At 44.6% G+C, this 19,975-nt stretch overlaps 1 protein-coding gene across 1 annotated transcript in view; it reads left to right on the top strand.

Moving 5' to 3' along the window:
• LOC124553354 (pleckstrin homology domain-containing family G member 5-like) overlaps nt 1–19,975 on the top strand; it is a 181,818-nt gene that overhangs the window by 124,790 nt on the left and 37,053 nt on the right. Inside the window, exons 11-13 of the mRNA XM_047127228.1 lie at nt 4,171–4,466; nt 12,357–12,536; nt 17,612–17,931. Of these exons, the coding sequence (XP_046983184.1) occupies nt 4,171–4,466; nt 12,357–12,536; nt 17,612–17,931 (796 nt within the window). The remainder of the gene's footprint in view (nt 1–4,170; nt 4,467–12,356; nt 12,537–17,611; nt 17,932–19,975) is intronic.

Below are 19,975 nucleotides of genomic sequence, written 5' to 3'. Positions count from 1 at the left end.
GGAGAGATATCAATGTCGGTGAGGCCAGGCATGAATTCGGTGTTCCAAAGCGCCCCAAAGGTGTTCTATAGCATTCAGGTCAGGACTCTGTGCTGGCCAGGCCCCCACAACCGCACGAGTGGTCGACTGTGAAGAGCGGACAAATTGAATAGTTGGGCGGCGGCCATTAGAGTGGTAAACTGACGCGCGGAGTTCGAATGTTTCTACATCGCTTTTGGTTATAAAATGCCTTCCCTTGAGTTAGGTCACAAACATAATGCCTCATTTAAATACGTTACTACAATATACTTTTTAATTTATGAACAAACAGCAACTAGTCACTGTTTATGAATTTAACTTACGTACTACATGGAAACTGCCGTAGCTAAAAATTACGTAGTGGACCCCTAGCATTTTTCGTAGTTCATTTACGATAGATGTACGCAAAATGCATCAAAATACTCGAAGATTTGCCCACTATATTAATAGATATTTTCTGACTCTACCTTGCTTTAGATTTTATGACGAGAAGTGCGTTATATATGGCATAGTGCTTTGGCAACTCACGACCAAATTATCAAGTTTCAACCTAACCTAGACCATGAAAACACTACAGATCAGCCAACTTTCTTCAAAATGATCAGAACATATAAAATGGTATTCTGTCGGTCGGAAATGTTGCCTCCTGACAGCGTGTAACCATTTTTGTAACAGCTGTGGCTTTGAGAAAGGAAACCTGCAAATAGATGCACAGACATTATACTAATACCGTGTTACAAAAAGATTTATTAAGCAAGTGCATTGACATACAAAACAACTTAAAATATTCACTTACCTGTGAAATGTAATATTCGTTCCTTTCTCGAATTTAATGGTACAATTAATCGCTGCACGACTCTTCACCATTGTACTTCTTTTGATTGGAACGTACAGACAGTAGAATTACGAGTAACAAATACCGTATGTACGCACCAACAACGTTGAATCAGGGTCTTCATAAACAACAGTACTACACAACACATCAGACTACAACCACTATAATGGCGTCCAGCCGAAGGTTCAAATTATCCCGCGACTGCAGCGCCATCAGTGAGTCTAGTTATTTTTCACAAGGTCTTTGGTGCAGGCCAGTCCATTACAGAGATGTTATTGTCTTGTAAACACTCCGCCACAGGTTGTGAATTATCAACAGGTTGAAAAATGGTATCGCCATCCCCCGCATTGCTCTTCAACAGTGGGAAGCTAGAAGATGCTTAAAACATCGATGTAAGCCTGTGCTGTGATAGTACCACGCAAAACAACCATGGGTACAAGTCCCCTCAATGAAAAACACGACCACACCATAACACCACCGCTTCCGAATTTTACTGTTGGCACTACACACGCTGGCAGACGACGTTCACTGGCTATTCGCCATACCTACACCCTGTCATCGCATCGCCACATTGTGTACCATTATTCGTCACTCCACTCAACGTTTCCCACTGTTCCATCGTCCAATGTTGACACTCCGTACACCAAAAGAGGCGTTGTTTGGCATTTACCGGCGTGATGTGTTGCTTATGAGCAGTCGCTCGACCATTTAATCCAAGTTTTCTCACCTCCCGCCTAACTGTCATAGTACTTGTAGTAGACCCTGATGCAGTCTGGAATTCCTGTGTGATGGTCTGGATAGATGTCCTCCTATTACACATTACGGCCCTCTTCAACTGTCGGCGGTCTCTGTCAGTCAACAGACGAGGTCGGCCTGTACGCTTTTGTGCTGTACGTGTCCCTTCACGTTTCCACTTCACTATCACATCGGAAACAGTGGACCTAGGGATGTTTAGGAGGTGGAAATGTCACGTACAGACGTATGACACAAGTGACACCCAATCACCTGACCACATACGAAGTTTGTGAGTTCCGCGGAGCGCCCCATTCTGCTCTCTCACGATGTCTAATGACTACTGACGTCGCTGATATGGCAGTAGGTGGCAGCACAATGCACCTAATATGAAAAACTATGTATTTAGGAGTGTCCGGATACTTTTGATCTCACACTGTATATCGTCACAAACATTGAGATGGGTGAAAAACTAGCTTTTTCTAAACAAAACGAAGTGCAAATTACCCAATTTTTATTCATTCAGTGTTTGATAATAAGAGCTGTTTTATCTGTGATTCTTTAAAGAATGGACGATGGAGGGAAACGGGGGGGAGGGTAAACTCCCTATAGATAAGTAGCTGATCAATCGATGAGTTCATTGCTTTCACTTCACTTATTAGCATAGTAATGTGCTGCATTACTTTCAATGTTCGTTATCAACATTCCTACATACAATTTTTTTAGCAGCTGATAATTTGTAGACCTCCATGTGCCTGATGCCTCTTAGTTGGAAGATTAACAATCCTGCTGCCAGGATTTTTCCGCTTCACTGACTCATAAAGACTGCAAGGGATTTACACGGGGTATAGTGGCACTAAACTTTCTATACACTGAATGATTGCAAAATATCTGTATAAATATTTAGACCACACAATTGAAATGACCTGCATATCACCTACTAACCATCATGGAAAAATAACTGGAAGCACCTCACCCAAAATCTCCAATACTGCAGACCTCTTTACTGCATCACACCACCTCCACAACACTAAGCAGAAAGCAATGCAATCCACATTCGAATCTCTACAGCTATACAGTGTGTTTGCTTCATGCATGCCCCACATTGGCTAACACAAGTAGAACCATACCACAGATGCAAACACGTCTCAGCAGTATCACAGAGAGATAAACAAAATACTTTGACTCGTCTAATCATAGCCGACAATAGGATGTCTTTGCTGAATACTGCAAAGATAATTCGCGATTTTAAAAGTAGAAACTGTGAGCAAAATAAATGTGCAATTTAGCAAGCATTTTTCACCTGTTCTATCCAACTCTGGTAGAAATTACATATCTCATAAAAATGGATCCTCTCTGTATGTATGTATATATACCGGGTGATCAAAAAGTCAGTATAAATTTGAAAACTTAATAAACCACGGAATAATGTAGATAGAGAGGTAAAAAGTGACACACGTGCTTGGAATGACATGGGGTTTTATTAGAACAAAGAAAACAAAGTTCACAAAATATCCGACAGACGCACGTCGTTTGGTGATGATCGTGTGCTCAGCTGCCACTTTCTTCATGCTTGGCCTCCCAGATCCCCAGACCTCAGCCAGTGCGATTATTGGCTTTGGGGTTACCTGAAGTTGCAAGTGTATCGTGATCGACCGACATCTCTAGCAATGCTGAAAGACAACATCCGACGCCAATGCCTCACCATAACTCCTGACATGCTTTACAGTGCTGTTCACAACATTATTCCTCGACTACAGCTATGGTTGAGGAATGATGGTGGACATATTGAGCATTTCCTATAAAGAACATCATCTTTACTTTGTCTTACTTTGTTATGCTAATTATTGCTATTCAGATCAGATGAAGCGCCATCTGTCGGACATTTTGTGAACTTTTGTATTTTTTTGGTTCTAATAAAACCCCATGTCATTCAAAGCATGTGTGTCAATTTGTACCTCTCTATCTACATTATTCCATGATTTATTCAGTTTTGAAATTTATACTGACTTCTGGATCACCATATATATGTATGAGTGTGTGTGTGTGCGTGTGTGTGTGTGTGTGTGTGTGATGCACTGATATGTGGCTTTGGCAGGTGTGGTGCAATGTCCACAGGACCTATACACGATGATGCTGATGGCCTGGTCCCAATTGCAGATGTTGTCTCAACAAATATACATAATTTTCTGTGGCTGGTACCACAACTTGTACTATTAAAACTTTTTGACTATTGTAAGGCTTCCTTATATGTAGTCAGAACATCACCATCCTCTGGTGAGTAATATGGTCTAGTACACTTGGCACTATTTAGTATACTACTCAGTGCACCCACTTCTGTTCCTGTCTATATGGTCAGCAAAGTGTGTCTCCCCCATCTCTTTCTCTCTGTATACACATATATATATATATATATATATATATATATATATATATATATATGGAGAGCTGCATCAAACCGGTCTCAGGACTGAAGACAACAACAACAACATATATATATATATATGTGTGTGTGTGTGTGTGTGTGTGTGTATGTATGTGTCTGTGTGGCTGTGCTCACGAGTAGTGGTGCGTGGCTTTTCTAGGTTTGGGTGGAGGCAGTGCAGCGCGCACAGGACCTGTACGCGACGGCACGGATGGCCTGGTCTCCGGCGCCACAGCTGTCTTCCCCACTCGGGGCGGCGCCGCCCCTGCCTCTTTCCCACATGGGGGTGGCACAGCAGCAGCAGATGGGGGCGGCAGAGCCGCAGCCGGAGTGGCCAGGGGCGGCGACAGCAGCAGCAGCAGCGGGGGCGACAGCAGCAGCCGAGGCGATGCCGCACAGCCCCCGACTGGAGTCCAGTAGGAGCAGCCGCCTCTCCAGCCTGGCACACTCCCACAGGTACTTCTGAGTTGTCCCCTCGATGGCGAATACGTCACTATATCGGAATTGTCGTTATATGGCAGATATGCCCTCAGGTGACAGAAGCCATGGGGTACCTCCTAGTATGAAGTCAGACCACCTCTTGCCCATCACAGTGCATGATCTCGACATGGCACAGGCTTGACAAGTCTTTGCAACACCCGTGCGGACTTATTGAGCCATACTGCCTCTATAACTGCCTGTAACTTGAAACTTTTGCCAGTGCAGGTTGTTGTGCAGGAACTGACCTTCCATAATCTCCAATGGGATTCATGTCAGGGGGTCTGGATGGCCAAATCATTTGCTCGAATTGTCCACAATGCCCTTCAAATTAGTCGTGAACAGTACCGACCCGGTGACATGGCACGTGAAACTTCCATTACTGTTTGTGAACAAGTAGCCAAATGTAACCATATCCAATCAACGACTTGTTCAGCTGGGCTGGGGTATTTGGTCCACTGCATGAAAACACAGCCTACATCATTATGGAGCCATCACCAGGTTGCACAGTACCTTGTTGTCAACCTGGGTCCGTGGCTTCACGGGGCCTGTGCCCCACTCGAAACCTACCATCAGCTCTTACCAACTGAAATTGGGACTCATCCGACCAGTCATCTAGGGTGGAACTGATATGGTCACAATGCCAGGAGAGGTGCCACAGCCCATTAACGCCAAATTTCGCCGCACTGTTCTAATGGATACGTTAGTCGTACATCCCATAGTAATTTTTGCTGTTATTGCAGGTACTGTTGCCTGTCTGTTAGCACTGACGACTCTACGCAAACACTGCTGCTTTCGGTCGTTACATGAAGGCCGTCGGCCAGTGCGTTGTCCTTGCTGAGAGATAATGCCTGAACTTTATACTATCCACATGCCTGAGTACAATGTACTGCACTCAAGCAATGCACTGCCCTTTTATACGTAGTGAACGCGATACGGCCGCCATCTGTATGTGCATATCACTATCTTATGACTTTTGTCATCTCAGTGTAATATTGATAATCTATCATCAGTGTGTCACACTGTTGATGTATCCACAATACCAACAAATTTCTCTGGTATATCTACACAACTGGCCATTAAAATTTGCTACTCCACGAAGATGGCGTGCTACAGACGCGAAATTTAACCGACAGGAAGAAGATACTGTGATTTGCAAATGATTAGCTTTTCAGAGCATTCACACGAGGATGGCGCCGGTGCCGACACCTACAACGTGCTGACATCAGGAAAGTTTCCAAACGATTTCTTAAACACAAACAGCCGTTGACCGGCGTTGCCTGGTGAAACGTTGTTGTGACGCCTCGTGTAAGGAGGAGAAATGCGTACCATCACGTTTCTGACTTTGATACAGGTCGGATTGTAGCCTATCGCGATTGCGGTTTATCGTATCGCGACATTGGTGCTCGCGTTGGTCGAGATGCAATGACCGTTAGCAGAATATGGTATCAGTGGGTTCAGGAGGGTAATACGGAACGCCGTGCTGGATCCCAACGGCCTCATATCACTAACAGTCGAGATGACAGGCATCTTATCCACACGGCTGTAACGGATCGTGCAGCCACATCTCGATCCCTGAGTCAGCAGATGGGGACGTTTGCGAGACAAAAACCATCTGCACGAACAGTTGGACGACGTTTGCAGCAGCACGGACTATCGGCTCGGAGACCGTGGCTGCGGTTACCCTTGACGCTGCATCACAGAAAGGAGCGCCTGCGATGGTGTACTCGACGACGAACCTGGGTGCACGAATGGCAAAACGTCATTTTTTCGGATGAATCCAAGTTCTGTTTACAGCATCACGATGGTCGCATCCGTGTTTGGCGACATCGCGGTGAATGCACATTGGAAGCGTGTATTCGTCATCGCCATACTGGCGTATCACCCGGCGTGATGGTATGGGGTGCCACCTCTTGTTCGCATTGACGGCACTTTGAACAGTGGACGTTACATTTCAGATGTGTTACGACCCGTGGCTCTGCCCTTCATTCGGTCCCTGCGAAACCCTACATTTGAGCTGGATAATGCACGACTGCATGTTGCAGGTCCTGTACGAGCCTGTCTGGATACAGAAAATGTTCGACTGCTGCCCTGGCCAGCACATTCTCCAGATCTCTCACCAATTGAAAACGTCTGGCCAATAGTGGTCGAGCAACTGGCTCGTCACAATACGCTAGTGACTACTCTTGATGAACTGTGGTATCGTGTTGAAGCTGCATGGGCAGCTGTACCTGTACACGCCATCCGAGCTCTGTTTGACTCAATGCCCAGGCGTATCAAGTCCGTTATTACGGCCAGAGGTGGTTGTTCTCGGTACTGATTTCGCAGGATCTATGCACCCAAATTGCGTGAAACTATAATCACATGTCAGTTCTAGTATAATATATTTGTCCAATGAATACCCGTTTATCATCTGCATTTCTTGTTGGTATAGCAATTGTAATGGCCAGTAGTGTACATCTACATCCATTCTCTGGAAGCCACAGAGAAGTGATTAGAGCTTCTCCCCATTTGGTTCACGTAGGGAGCACGGGTAGAATGACTGCTTAAATTATGAACTTCTGTAATTAGTATGTCTTGCCCTCATGGTACCTATGGGAGCAATGTGTATGGGACTTTCCTAGAATAACCATTTAAAGCCAGTTCCTGGGACTTTGTAAGTAAGCTTGTCTCTATCCTCAAGTGTCTGCCATGTCAGTTTTTCCAGTACCTCTGAGACACTCTCCAAAAGGTCAACTAAACAGCGACCATTCGTGCTGCCGTTTTCTGTGGACATTCAATAGTCCTTGTTAGTCCTATTAGGTATGGATGTCACACACATGACCAGTATTCTCAGATGGATCGCAGTTTTGTCAGCAATCTCCTATGTAAACTGATTGCATTCGAGTCCCTGTCGGGGCACACATTTTCAGCTGTCCACATCGAGGTATATCAACAACACCTGTCGGCAGCTGAGGGTTTCACGTAGTCATCATTTATTGCAGGGAAAAGCCGCACGGTCATCAACAGTATTCTGTTCTTTCGAGAACAGTTACTGTCTTCATATGTATGATTGCATTTCTCTAGTGCTCTACCAATTATGTCACCTATTTCACTATATAACCATTCCATTTCATATCCCTACAAATTTGTAGACTCAAGTTTTTGTATGAGTTGATTGAATCCAACTGAGACTTGTTGGTATTGTAGTCACTGAGTACTACATAAATCATTGTGTGAAGTGCATGATTTTACATTTTTCAACATTTAATGAAAGTTACCAACTTTACACCAGTATGAAATCTTATCAAGATCTGACTGAATATTTGTGCAGACTTTTTCAGAAAGTACTTCTTTATGCATGACTCCATTATCTGCAAAGCCGGCCGAAGTGGCCGCGTGGTTCTGGCGCTGCAGTCTGGAACCGCGAGACCGCTACGGTCGCAGGTTCGAATCCTGCCTCGGGCATGGATGTGTGTGATGTCCTTAGTTTAGTTAGGTTTAACTAGTTCTAGGGGACTAATGACCTCAGCAGTTGAGTCCCATAGTGCTCAGAGCCATTTGAACCATTTATCTGCAAAAAGTCTTGAGGTTACTTACAAGATATGACTGCAATGTTTTTAATATGCAATACGAACAGTAAGGGTCGTGACACAGTTCCCTGTGGTACAGCTGAAGCTGCTTCTAGACCTGTCCTTGCAATGTATATGTGACATATCAGTGTCCATACATGCGGTGGGAGAGCTGATCATGGAAAAGCCATTCTGATTTGTATGCCACGATCATTAAGAACAATGAAAACACTGCTGGTGTCCGACCTAAGGGCAGATCACTTTGGGTTCCGGAGCAGTGTAGGAAAACATGGTTGACTGGTTGATTTGGGAGAGGGGACCAAACAGCGAGATCATTGATCCCGTCAGTTCAGGGAAGGATGCCCTTTGGAAGGACCTATCCCAGCACTTTCCTGAAGCGATTTATGGAAATCACACAAAACCTCTATCAGGATGACTGGATGCGGGTTTGAACTGTTGTCTTCCTGAATGCGTGTCCAGTGTGCTAACCAGTACGCCACTTCGTTCAGTAGGGAAACGTGAGGAAATACTAATGACTGGACTTGGAAGATACAGTGGAGAAATCTAAACCTACATGCATAGAATTTATAGAGAAGACTTTTTGCATTGTTGACTGGAGTGTACACTTCAAAATTATGATGGTAGTAGCCTTAAAATACAGCTGGTATAGAAACACGACTGCATAAGAGTCGGGGGGGGGGAGGGGGGGGAGGGGGTGGAAGGGAAGGGTTGTCGGCTATTGCCAGTGTAGTGCAGACAGTACGTTGATTAAGCAGTAAAAGAAGCGAAGGAGAAATGTGGAAACCAAATTACAGTTCAGGGAGAATAAATAAAATTTTTGAGGTTTGCCTATGATGTTATTCAATCAGAGATGACAAAGGGCTCGACGGGACAGATGGAAGGAATGGATAGTGTCTTGAAAAGAGGTTGTAAGACAAACATCCGTAAAAGTAAAACAAGATAATGGAATGTAGTCAAATTGCATTACGCGATTCTCACGGAATTAGGTAAGGAAATGAGATACCGAAAGTAACAGATGATTTTTTTCTATGTGGGCATTAAAATAACTCATGATGGCTGAAATAGAATGGATACAAAATGGAGACTAATACAGTAAGAAAAGCATTTCCCAAAAAGAGAAATTTGACAACATGGTATTTTAATTTAAATGTTAGGTATTTTATGGAGTATAGCCTTGTGCAGAAGTGAAACGTCGATGACTAACAGTTTAGAGAAAAAGTGAATAGAAGCTTATGAAATGTGATGCTGTAATAGAACACTGATGAGTAAATGAATAGAAAGAATAACTAATGAGGAGGCACTGACTGTCACTGAGGAGAAAAGAAATTTGTGGCACATCATGATTCAAAGAAGGGCTCAAAAGACAAATTCTGAACCATAAAAAAATCTTCATTTTGGTAATGGAGGGAAGTGTAACAGTAAAAACTGTATTGGGAGACCAAGAAACGAACACACTCAACAGGTCAAGTTGATGTAGGTTCCAGTAGTTATGCAGAGATGAAGAGGCTTTTTTTACCTTCATCATATTCCCGCCCAATCCAGTGCACTTGTCCCATCTTGACTGCCACTCCTGGAAAATGTGATGAAGGCCATTCTTTGTCTTGCATTTCAAATTCGCCTCAATAGCTTTCATTGCCAGAGATGTCAAAGTGACAGCCCTAAAGGTTCTTTTTCGCTGTTGGGTACAGCAAAAATTTTGCAGGGTGCCAGGTCAAAATTGTGAGGTGGATGGGAAACGTATAAATGCCTTTACTGGTCAAAAACTTCATCGCAATTTGAGCAACTTGGGAACTGACATTATCGCAAAAAGCTTGCACTGACCAACAAGTTCTTTCCTCTACTCAGTAATCTGATCTTTCATCAGTTGGGTAAGAACTTGACTTTGGGTATGCTGCAGTGACTGTTAGGCATCTTGATAAGCTGTGTATGTTCATCTTGCCTTTGTAATCGAAGAATGTGATGACCATAGCCTTAGTCGCAGACTAGTGTATGCACTTCTTTCGAGGGTGGCTCGCAATATTGCAGCTGTTCTGTGCATCCCCGGTTCATTTATGGGTCACGACAATATACCCACATTTCATCTCCAGAGATAGTGTTTGACCATCATGCATCATCACACTCATCCATAACACACCTTAGCCAACAGTGGCTCACAACACACGTTTCTGCTTTTGCTCCAGAGTAAGAAACTGTGGCACCATCATGCACATATTCTAGATGTGTATGTGTGAACACCTCCAGTGGATATCTCAGGAATCTGTGCAAGGTATCTAGTAGTGAGACGTGAACCACTGCAAATAATGGCAGACATTTAATTTAACAGTTTTACATAACAGCATACGAGGTGCGGCCAGAAAGAAACCGGACTGATGCTGGAAAAAAAATTTATTTACAATTATTTACAATTTCATGTTATCTCCTTCAATGTACTCTCCTCCTCGGTCTCTACACCGCTCCATACGTATTTTCCACTGTTCATAGCAATGCTGCAGATCATTTTCGGTAAGTCCATACATTACTTCCGTCGCTTTTTCTTTTACTGCTTCAACAGTCTCAAATCTAGTTCCTTTCAAAGCTGACTTGACTTTAGGGAAAAGAAAAAAGTCACAGGGGGCCAAGTCAGGTGAGTAGGGTGGATAATCTAAGATGGGAATGTTGTGTTTTGCCAAAAACGTCTTCACTGACAACGCACTGTGAGCTGGGGCATTGTCTTGGTGAAGGATCCATGACTTTTTTCTCCACAAATCGTTCCGTTTTCTCCGTACTCGCTCACGTAGGGTAGCCAGGACGCTAATGTAGTAATGCTGATTCACTGTTTGTCCCTCTGGTACCCAATCAATGTGCACAATCCCTTTGATGTCAAAAAAAAACAATCATCATTGCCTTGAATTTCGATTTTGACATTCGTGCTTTTTTTTGTCGTGGAGAACCAGGAGTTTTCCAATGCATCGATTTTGTAAGAAGGTGGGATCACTTTCAATGTTTTCCAGGATGTCAGAACAAATCATTCTTCGGCGTTCCTTCTGTTCAATTGTGAGACACTTTGGAACCATTTTTGAACACACTTTGTTCATGTTGAAACTTTCATGAAGAATCTGCCTAACACTTTCCTTGTCAACTCCTGTTAGTTCAGACACTGCTCTGATTGTTAAACGACGATCTTGTCGAACAAGTTTACCGATTTTTTCAATGTTTGCATCAGTTTTTGCTGACAATGGTCTGCCAGTGCGAGTGTCATCACTGGTGTCTTCGCGGCCATCTTTAAATCGTTTAAACCACTCAAACACTTGTGTTCGCGATAAACAATCATCGCCGTACACTTGTTGTAACATTACAAACGTTTCACTTGCAGATTTTCCTAGTTTGAAACAAAATTTGATGTTAACACGCTGTTCTTTCTGTACGCTCAACATTTTCCGACGCACAGACAAAACGTCAACTACTTAAAACAGACGCCACGGGCAGACTGAGTGCAGGAGGCAGATGAAACTCGAGCAGTAGGCGGAGCGAGAGTAACGTGACAGGCCACGCGACTTTCAGCCTTATTGCATTCGTTTTATTGTTTCACCAGTACTAGTCCGGTTTTTTTCTAGCCACACCTCGTATTCCTGTCTCAAATGTAGAAACCTTTTTTCTGAAATAACAACTTTCTCAAACTTCGATTTATCGAAAGAATCGATATTTAACCTCCGAGTCATCATCATGATCATTATCACTCAGACGGTTTATCGGAAAGTTGATATATAGATATCTCAGAAGATTTTGTCGTGTCTACTGAATGCTCAGAAAAGTTGTTACTCTCGTCTGTACCAACAACTGTATGAAGGCGAGATACTTCAGAGAGCTACAATTCATCTCGTTTAGTACAGTGACTATTTATTTGATCAGGCTATTAGTCACATACAATTAGCTCTGGGAACTGAAAGATTCAAAATTCCCTAGCACTGCTGTCCAGACAAATTTCCATGTCATTGTCTTGAACGATTTCCCGTATCCAGCTGAACTATTTCCTGTTCACAGCCCATCGCAACTAATGCTGTATTTCTATCGAGTCATAAGTAAGTGGTCAGAAGGGTTAGGTTGTGAAGTGTAAGGGGAAGTCAGAATGGGGTGGTTTGTTTACAGCGTGTTTTTATAAATCACCAGAGTTAAATTTGTGTGAAGTCCAATGACCTTTTTCAGTTTTTGATCCACCCCTTCGCCATTCTCTTTAGGACTCAGTAGAGTTGTAATGTTAGCTGGTTCGTAGAAATGTTGACGAAGGACTTTTTCCTGACATCATGCATTGCATTTGCAGCAGCTCACTGGAGATGAACGAGGCATCTTCGCTGAGCAGCGCATCCCAGTCGCAGTCTCGTGAGGCCAGCGTGGACATCAACCGTGGCTCCAGTGTCAGCTCTGACGAGGGCCTGCTGATGCCCCATTCCACGACAGCCACTGGAGACTCCAGGCAGGCCACCTCACCCAGGACTGACAGGTCAGTCATGGTAGAACCAACACCATCAGGTTAATACTGAATCTGTCCATATGATAAGGGATATTTGAGGTAGAGAAAACATAAGGCTTGTGTACACTAAAAGGTGCTGTGGAAACAATGTGGCACAGTGGTAAAGTTACAAGGTATGCTGGAAAACTGACTGTGGAACTGAGGGTCATTTGGCAGCAGGCAGCCCTACCCCACATGGCATTTGATAGAGCAGGCTGTTCCAGCGTTGCCCCATAGGATGCTGGGTGTCGCTAAGATAGCTCATGGGCAGTCACAACTAAAATATATAGACAGCCCTATTATACACATTCTGCACATGCGTGAACCACTTGTCCAACATCGTCCACATGCAATCGAGTGCTGCAGAACAGTCACATAGAGTATGGTCTGGTTGCAAGACTGCCCACATATCAGCTGTTTGCCCACCCATACCTAGCTGTGCCTGTGGGCTTCAGGCTGCCCACTGGAACCAGAACAACCTGGCATTAAGAATGCCATTGTGTGGTGTGACAGCCTCACATGGGCGTATGAGATGTAAAATGGCTCACCAACATGGCTTATGGTAATACCTGGCATTGTTGGGCAAATTCGTTTGGAGTTCAGCAGTGGACTGTCGATTTAGGGCGGTCACGTCCAGCCTCAAGCATGCCACAAATGTTCAGTCAAACTTAGTTGGTTACTGAGCTGGACACACTAGATGCTTGGATTAACCAAATTTCAAGTACTCGTCTACCACACCAACCCTTCCTGGCCAGGCACAATCAACCCTCCTTAGAAACTGCATGTACGACGGCAGTTCAATAAGTAATGCAACACATTTTTTTTCTCGGCCAATTTTGGTTGAAAAAACCGGAAATTTCTTGTGGAATATTTTCAAACATTCCCGCTTCGTCCCGTATAGTTTCATTGACTTCCGAAAGGTGGCAGCGCTGTACGGAGCTGTTAAAATGGCGTCTGTAACGGATGTGCGTTGCAAACAACGGGCAGTGATCGAGTTTCTTTTGGCGGAAAACCAGGGCATCTCAGATATTCATAGGCGCTTGCAGAATGTCTACGGTGATCTGGCAGTGGACAAAAGCACGGTGAGTCGTTGGGCAAAGCGTGTGTCATCATTGCCGCAAGGTCAAGCAAGACTGTCTGATCTCCCGCGTGCGGGCCGGCCGTACACAGCTGTGACTCCTGCAATGGCGGAGCGTGCGAACACACTCGTTCGAGATGATCGACGGATCACCATCAAACAACTCAGTGCTCAACTTGACATCTCTGTTGGTAGTGCTGTCACAATTGTTCACCAGTTGGGATATTCAAAGGTTTGTTCCCGCTGGGTCCCTCGTTGTCTAACTGAACACCATAAAGAGCAAAGGAGAACCATCTGTGCGAAATTGCTTGCTCGTCATGTGGCTGAGGGTGACAATTTCTTGTTAAAGATTGTTACAGGCGATGAAACATGGGTTCATCACTTCGAACCTGAAACAAAACGGCAATTAATGGAGTGGCACCACACCCACTCCCCTACCAAGAAAAAGTTTAAAGCCATACCCTCAGCCGGTAAAGTCATGGTTACAGTCTTCTGGGACGCTGAAGGGGTTATTCTGTTCGATGTCCTTCCCCATGGTCAAACGATCAACTCTGAAGTGTATTGTGCTACTCTTCAGAAATTGAAGAAACGACTTCAGCGTGTTCGTAGGCACAAAAATCTGAATGAACTTCTCCATCTTCATGACAACGCAAGACCTCACACAAGTCTTCGCACCCGAGAGGAGCTCACAAAACTTCAGTGGACTGTTCTTCCTCATGCACCCTACAGCCCCAATCTCGCACCGTCGGATTTCCATATGTTTGGCCCAATGAAGGACGCAATCCGTGGGAGGCACTACGCGGATGATGAAGAAGTTATTGATGCAGTACGACGTTGGCTCCGACGTCGACCAGTGGAATGGTACCGTGCGGGCATACAGGCCCTCATTTCAAGGTGGCGTAAGGCCGTAGCATTGAATGGAGATTACGGTGAAAAATAGTGTTGTGTAGCTAAAAGATTGGGGAATAACCTGGTGTATTTCAATGCTGAATAAAACAACCCCTGTTTCAGAAAAAAAATGTGTTGCATTACTTATTGAACTGCCCTCGTACCATTGCAGAACGTTGCCCTTGCAGACTGCAGCCATTACTGTGTCTCTAGTAAACACATACAGTGGCATTCCTACCTACCTTCCTTCACTGAGGAGTTTCTTCCATTTGTCCCTGGAACCCAAACCACTGTAGCTATCTCAGACCCCAGCCTTCAAGTTTGAGCAGGACCAGCTTGGCCGGCTGGTGTGGCCGAGCGGTTCTAGGCACTGCAGTCTGGAACCGCACAACAGCTACGGTCGCAGGTTCGAATCCTGGCTCGGGCATGGATGTGTGTGATGTCCTTACGTTAGTTAGGTTTAAGTAGTTCTAAGTTCTAGGGGGCTGATGACCTCAGAAGTTTAAGTCCGATAGTGCTCAGAGCCGTTTGAACCATTTTGAACCAGCTTGGCCAATATGAAACACAGCAAATTCTCAAACTCGATCCCCAACTTATTAGAGGAGTTTAGCACACAGTCCCTGCCACTCAGCTCTATACCCTTGTTTAGGCTGAAACACCTGTTGCCCATCATACCATTTGGCAGCCATTTGAACAACCTTCTTGTAGGACATCTCTCCTACCTTTTTACTACCTAAACTATTATGCCAACATTAGAACTCTACTTTCCACGTTATGTGGGATCTACTTGCGCCCAATATAATTTTCAGCAGTTCACCAGAAAGATAAATCTTTTCCTTACTTGTTACTAGAAGCTTGGGAGACACTCTTACATTCAGCTCTGCTTTTTCTTACCTCATTTTGCCTGTTGGACCACCCGCTGCCCGAAACAGCATTCACCAAGCAGTTAAAACTCATCTCACCTTTGTCCAGGACGTTTTTTCTGTACTCCTTGATGCCTAAACCGCTGTAGCAACCCTGCCTTGCAGCTTGTGCAGCACCAGCTGCACTCAATAGGAAATGGTACTCAGCTAGTGAACAAGGAAGTAAATTCATTCCCTACTTGAGAATTTTTGCACACACACACACACACACACACACACACACATACATACACACGCACACTGCCTTTCGGCTTTGTCTTTGTGTGTGTTCTATGAAACCAAACACTCGGTAATCAGCTGAACCTCATTTGTACTTGGACCTGGAGTTTCTACCTGCCCTCATTGCCATGCAAACCAGTCTACATACCTCAGCACCCAATCCACCAATTTCAGTAGAACCAGTTGCTTGTGAACCTAACAATAAACAGCATTTGAATATCAATATTACTTTAGCCAGTGGACTAATTATGTCATCTCTGTTGCCCAAACACCTGCACCTATAAAACCCCTCGACCTTCCAAACGGATGGGACCACATGCTGCTCAACCTAAAACTGAAGAGGCAATAGAAACTTACCCTTCCTTCATCCAGGATGTTTGCCCTGCACTTTTGATGCCAAAATAGAAGTATGAACCTCATCCTCCCATCGTCCAGTATGGCTAGATCCATTCAGCATTGTAGCCTTGTTTAGTCTGAAACACCTGTCGCCTATCGCACCACTTGGCAGCCATTTGAACATCCTTGTTGTACGAGGTGCATTCAAGTTCTAAGGCCTCCGATTTTTTTTCTCTGGACTGGAAAGAGATAGAAACATGCGCATTGTTTTAAAATGAGGCCGCGTTCATTGTCAATACGTCCCAGAGATGGCAGCACCGTACGGCAGATGGAATTTTACCGCCAGCGGCGAGAATGAGAACTGTTTTAAATACTAAAAATGGCGACGTTTTCCTTAATTGAACAGCGTGCAATCATTCATTTTCTGAATTTGCGTGGTGTGAAACCAATTGAAATTAATCGACAGTTGAAGGACACATGTGGTAATGGAGTTATGGATGTGTAGAAAGTGCATTCGTGGGTGCGACAGTTTAATGAAGGCAGAACATCGTGTGACAACAAACCGAAACGACCTCGGGCCCGCACAAGCCGGTCTGACGACACGATCGAGAAAGTGGAGAGAATTGTTTTGGGGGATCGCCGAATGACTGTCGAACAGACTGCCTCCAGAGTTGGCATTTCTGTGGGTTCTGTGCACACAGTCCTGCACGACGACCTGAAAATGCGAAAAGTGTCATCCAGGTGGGTGCCACGAATGCTGACGGATGACCACACGGCTGCCCGTGTGGCACGTTGCCGAGCAATGTTGACGCGCAACGACAGCACGAATGGGGCTTTCTTTTCGTCGGTTGTGACAATGGATGAGACGTGGATGCCATTTTTCAATCCAGAAACAAAGCGCCAGTCAGCTCAATGGAAGCACACAGATTCACCGCCACCAAAAAAATGTCGGGTAACTGCCAGTGCTGAGAAAATGAATGTGTCCACGTTCTGGGACAGCGAGGGCGTAATCCTTACCCATTGCGTTCCTAAGGACACTACGGTAACAGGTGCATCCTACGAAAATGTTTTGAAGAACAAATTCCTTCCTGCACTGCAACAAAAACGTCTGGGAAGGGCTGCCTGTGTGCTGTTTCACCGAGACAACGCACCCGCACATCGAGCTAACGTTACGCAACAGTTTCTTCGTGATAACAACTTTGAAGTGATTCCTCATGCTCCCTACTCACCTGACCTGGCTCCTAGTGACTTTTGGCTTTTTCCAACAATGAAAGACACTCTCCGTGGCCGCACATTCACCAGCCGTGCTGCAATTGCCTCAGCGATTTTGCAGTGGTCAAACCAGACTCCTAAAGAAGCCTTCGCCGCTGCCATGGAATCGTGGCGTCAGCGTTGTGATAAATGTGTACGTCTGCAGGGCGATCACGTCGAGAAGTAACGCCAGTTTCATCGATTTCGGGTGAGTAGTTAATTAGAAAAAAAAATCGGAGGCCTTAGGACATCCCTTCTACCCTTTTTACTACTGAAAGTATCTTACCAATCTTGACACTCTACTTTCCACCAGATAACGTGGTCCACACATATTTGGCTGGCAGGCTGATATGTTTCTCTCTCGACCGCAGGAGGTCCCGCCTGCTGTCGCCGACTCCCAGCTCGCTGTGCCTGCTGCAGCCACCCAGCTTCCAGTCGGGGCTGGGCCAGTCGCTGCCCAACCTGACCCTCAGCTCCAGCCGGGGCACAGACACGGTGCTGGCCTCGCGCAGCGTCACGCCCACGCCCAGGTCGTCGCCGGCTGCAGCTGGACCTGCCACCACCGGTGGCTCCCCAGTTCTGGGCCAGAGCCCACCGGCTTCACTCCTCCTGGTGCCCGGACAGGGCCACGGGGCCATCCGGAAGCAGCGGCACGCCCAGCCACAGCACCTGCTCAGCCCCGGACACAGAGGTGAGCCACGTCGAGGCATTCGAAGCGTAATGATCAACTTCAGAAATTAATTCTCCATTCATCGTAAGAATAAACCTGATGTAAACAAACACAAACGCGATGATTGGTCAGAAGCCGTAGCACATATACTCTCGTGTAGTTAAGCTCTTCTAACAAGGCAACCTCCCCATCGCACCCCCCCTCAGATTTAGATATAAGTTGGCACAGTGGATAGGCCTTGAAAAACTGAACACAGATCAATCGAGAAAACAGGAAGAAGTTGTGTGGAACTATGAAAAAAACAAGCGAAATATACAAACTGAGCAGTCCATGAGCAAGATAGGCAACATCAAGGACAGTCTGAGCTCAGGAGCGCCGTGGTCCCGTGGTTAGAGTGAGCAGCTGCGCAACGAGAGGTCCTTTCTTCAAGTCTTCTCTCGAGTGAAAAGTTTAAATTTTTATTTTCATACAATTATTATCCGTCCGTCCGTCCGTTCGATGCGAGGTAACTGCCCCGTAGTATGGGGACGCTACACCTAAACAGTTGCATTCATCTGTTGCAGTTTATGTGACAAACTCTTATGTTTTCATCACTTTTTTGGGAGTGATTATGACATCCACAAGAAAACCTAAATCGGGAAAGGTAGAAGAATCTTTTTACCCATTCGCCAAGTGTACAAGTTAGGTGGGTCGACAACATATTTCTGTCATGTTACGCACATGCCGTCACCAGTATCGTATAGAATATATCAGACGTGTTTTCCTGTGGAGGAATCGGTTGACCTATGACCTTGCGATTAAATGTTTTCGGTTCCCATTGGAGAGGCACGTCCTTTCGTCTACTAATCGCACGGTTTTGCGGTGTGGTCGCAAAACACAGACACTAAACTTATTACAGTGAACAAAGACGTCAATGAACGAACGGACAGATCATAAATTTGCGAAAATAAAGAAACTAAACTTTTAACTCGAGGGAAGACTTGAACCAAGGACCTCTCGTTCCGCAGCTGCTCACGCTAACCTCGGAAACACGGCACTCCTGAGTTCATACTATCCTTTATGTTGCCTATCTTGCGCATGAACTACACAGTTTGTATATTTTGCATATTTTTTACGTAGTTCCACACAACGTCTTCCTGTTTTCTCGCTTGATCTGTGTTCAGTTTTTCAAGGCCTATCCACTGTGCCAACTTACAACTAAGTCTGAGGGGGGTGCGATGTGGAGGTTCCCTTGTAAGTAGGTCCTACTTATGTATTAGATATACTATTACTAAGTTTCTCAACAAGTGCAGTGGACCATTTTAATGAAAATTTATTATACTTTAATTTTTGACAATACTTGGCTGTAACAGCCAAGTAATTACCTACTGTGTTTATGATGGATGTATGGAAAGCAGATGTAAGTCTTAACTCTGTAAATAGTGGAAGTTTAATTTTAAATCTTGTACATAATCTGACTATTCTTAACTGAGGTTCACTGACATGAATAATTTACTTCAATTTTTTTACAATACTTGGTTGTAATAGCCAAGAAACTAGCAAATGTCTGAATGATGGATTTAATGAAAGCAGATGTAAGTATTAAACCTGTAAATATTAGAAGTTCAAATTTAATTCATGTGCATAATTTTACTGTTTATTGATTGAGGATCATTAAAATTAATGAAAAAGTTACATTTTTGTAATGTGTTTATCTGACATGTTCCACACTCATGAGGATTCCCTCTTTTATGGGTCTATTTCAATGAATAAGTAATCTAATCTGATCTAATCTACGTTAAATCAAACTTTAAGATATTAAAATGTATTAACCACCATCAACGTTTTTCTCAATCACGCTTTAGCTCCGTAGTTTTTATTACAAAAATCGTGTACAGCGTTATGCTCTGATTGCCGCACTGTCAATGTGCAGTATGAAAATACGTTGTTCTTAACGTTTTTCACAAATGTACGGAGATAATCGGCTGAAGTTTTCCCAGCGTTGTGTACACTGCAGTTGATGAACAAATCCACATCGAACGTGTAGCACAGCCACAGCCGGCATGGTAGCTCAGCGTGTTCGGTG

This window comes from Schistocerca americana, chromosome 11, assembly GCF_021461395.2.
Source record: "Schistocerca americana isolate TAMUIC-IGC-003095 chromosome 11, iqSchAmer2.1, whole genome shotgun sequence".
NCBI classification, from domain to species: domain Eukaryota; kingdom Metazoa; phylum Arthropoda; class Insecta; order Orthoptera; family Acrididae; genus Schistocerca; species Schistocerca americana.
The sequence above is the reverse complement of the archived record's forward strand: the minus strand, read 5'-3'. Positions and strand labels throughout refer to the sequence as shown.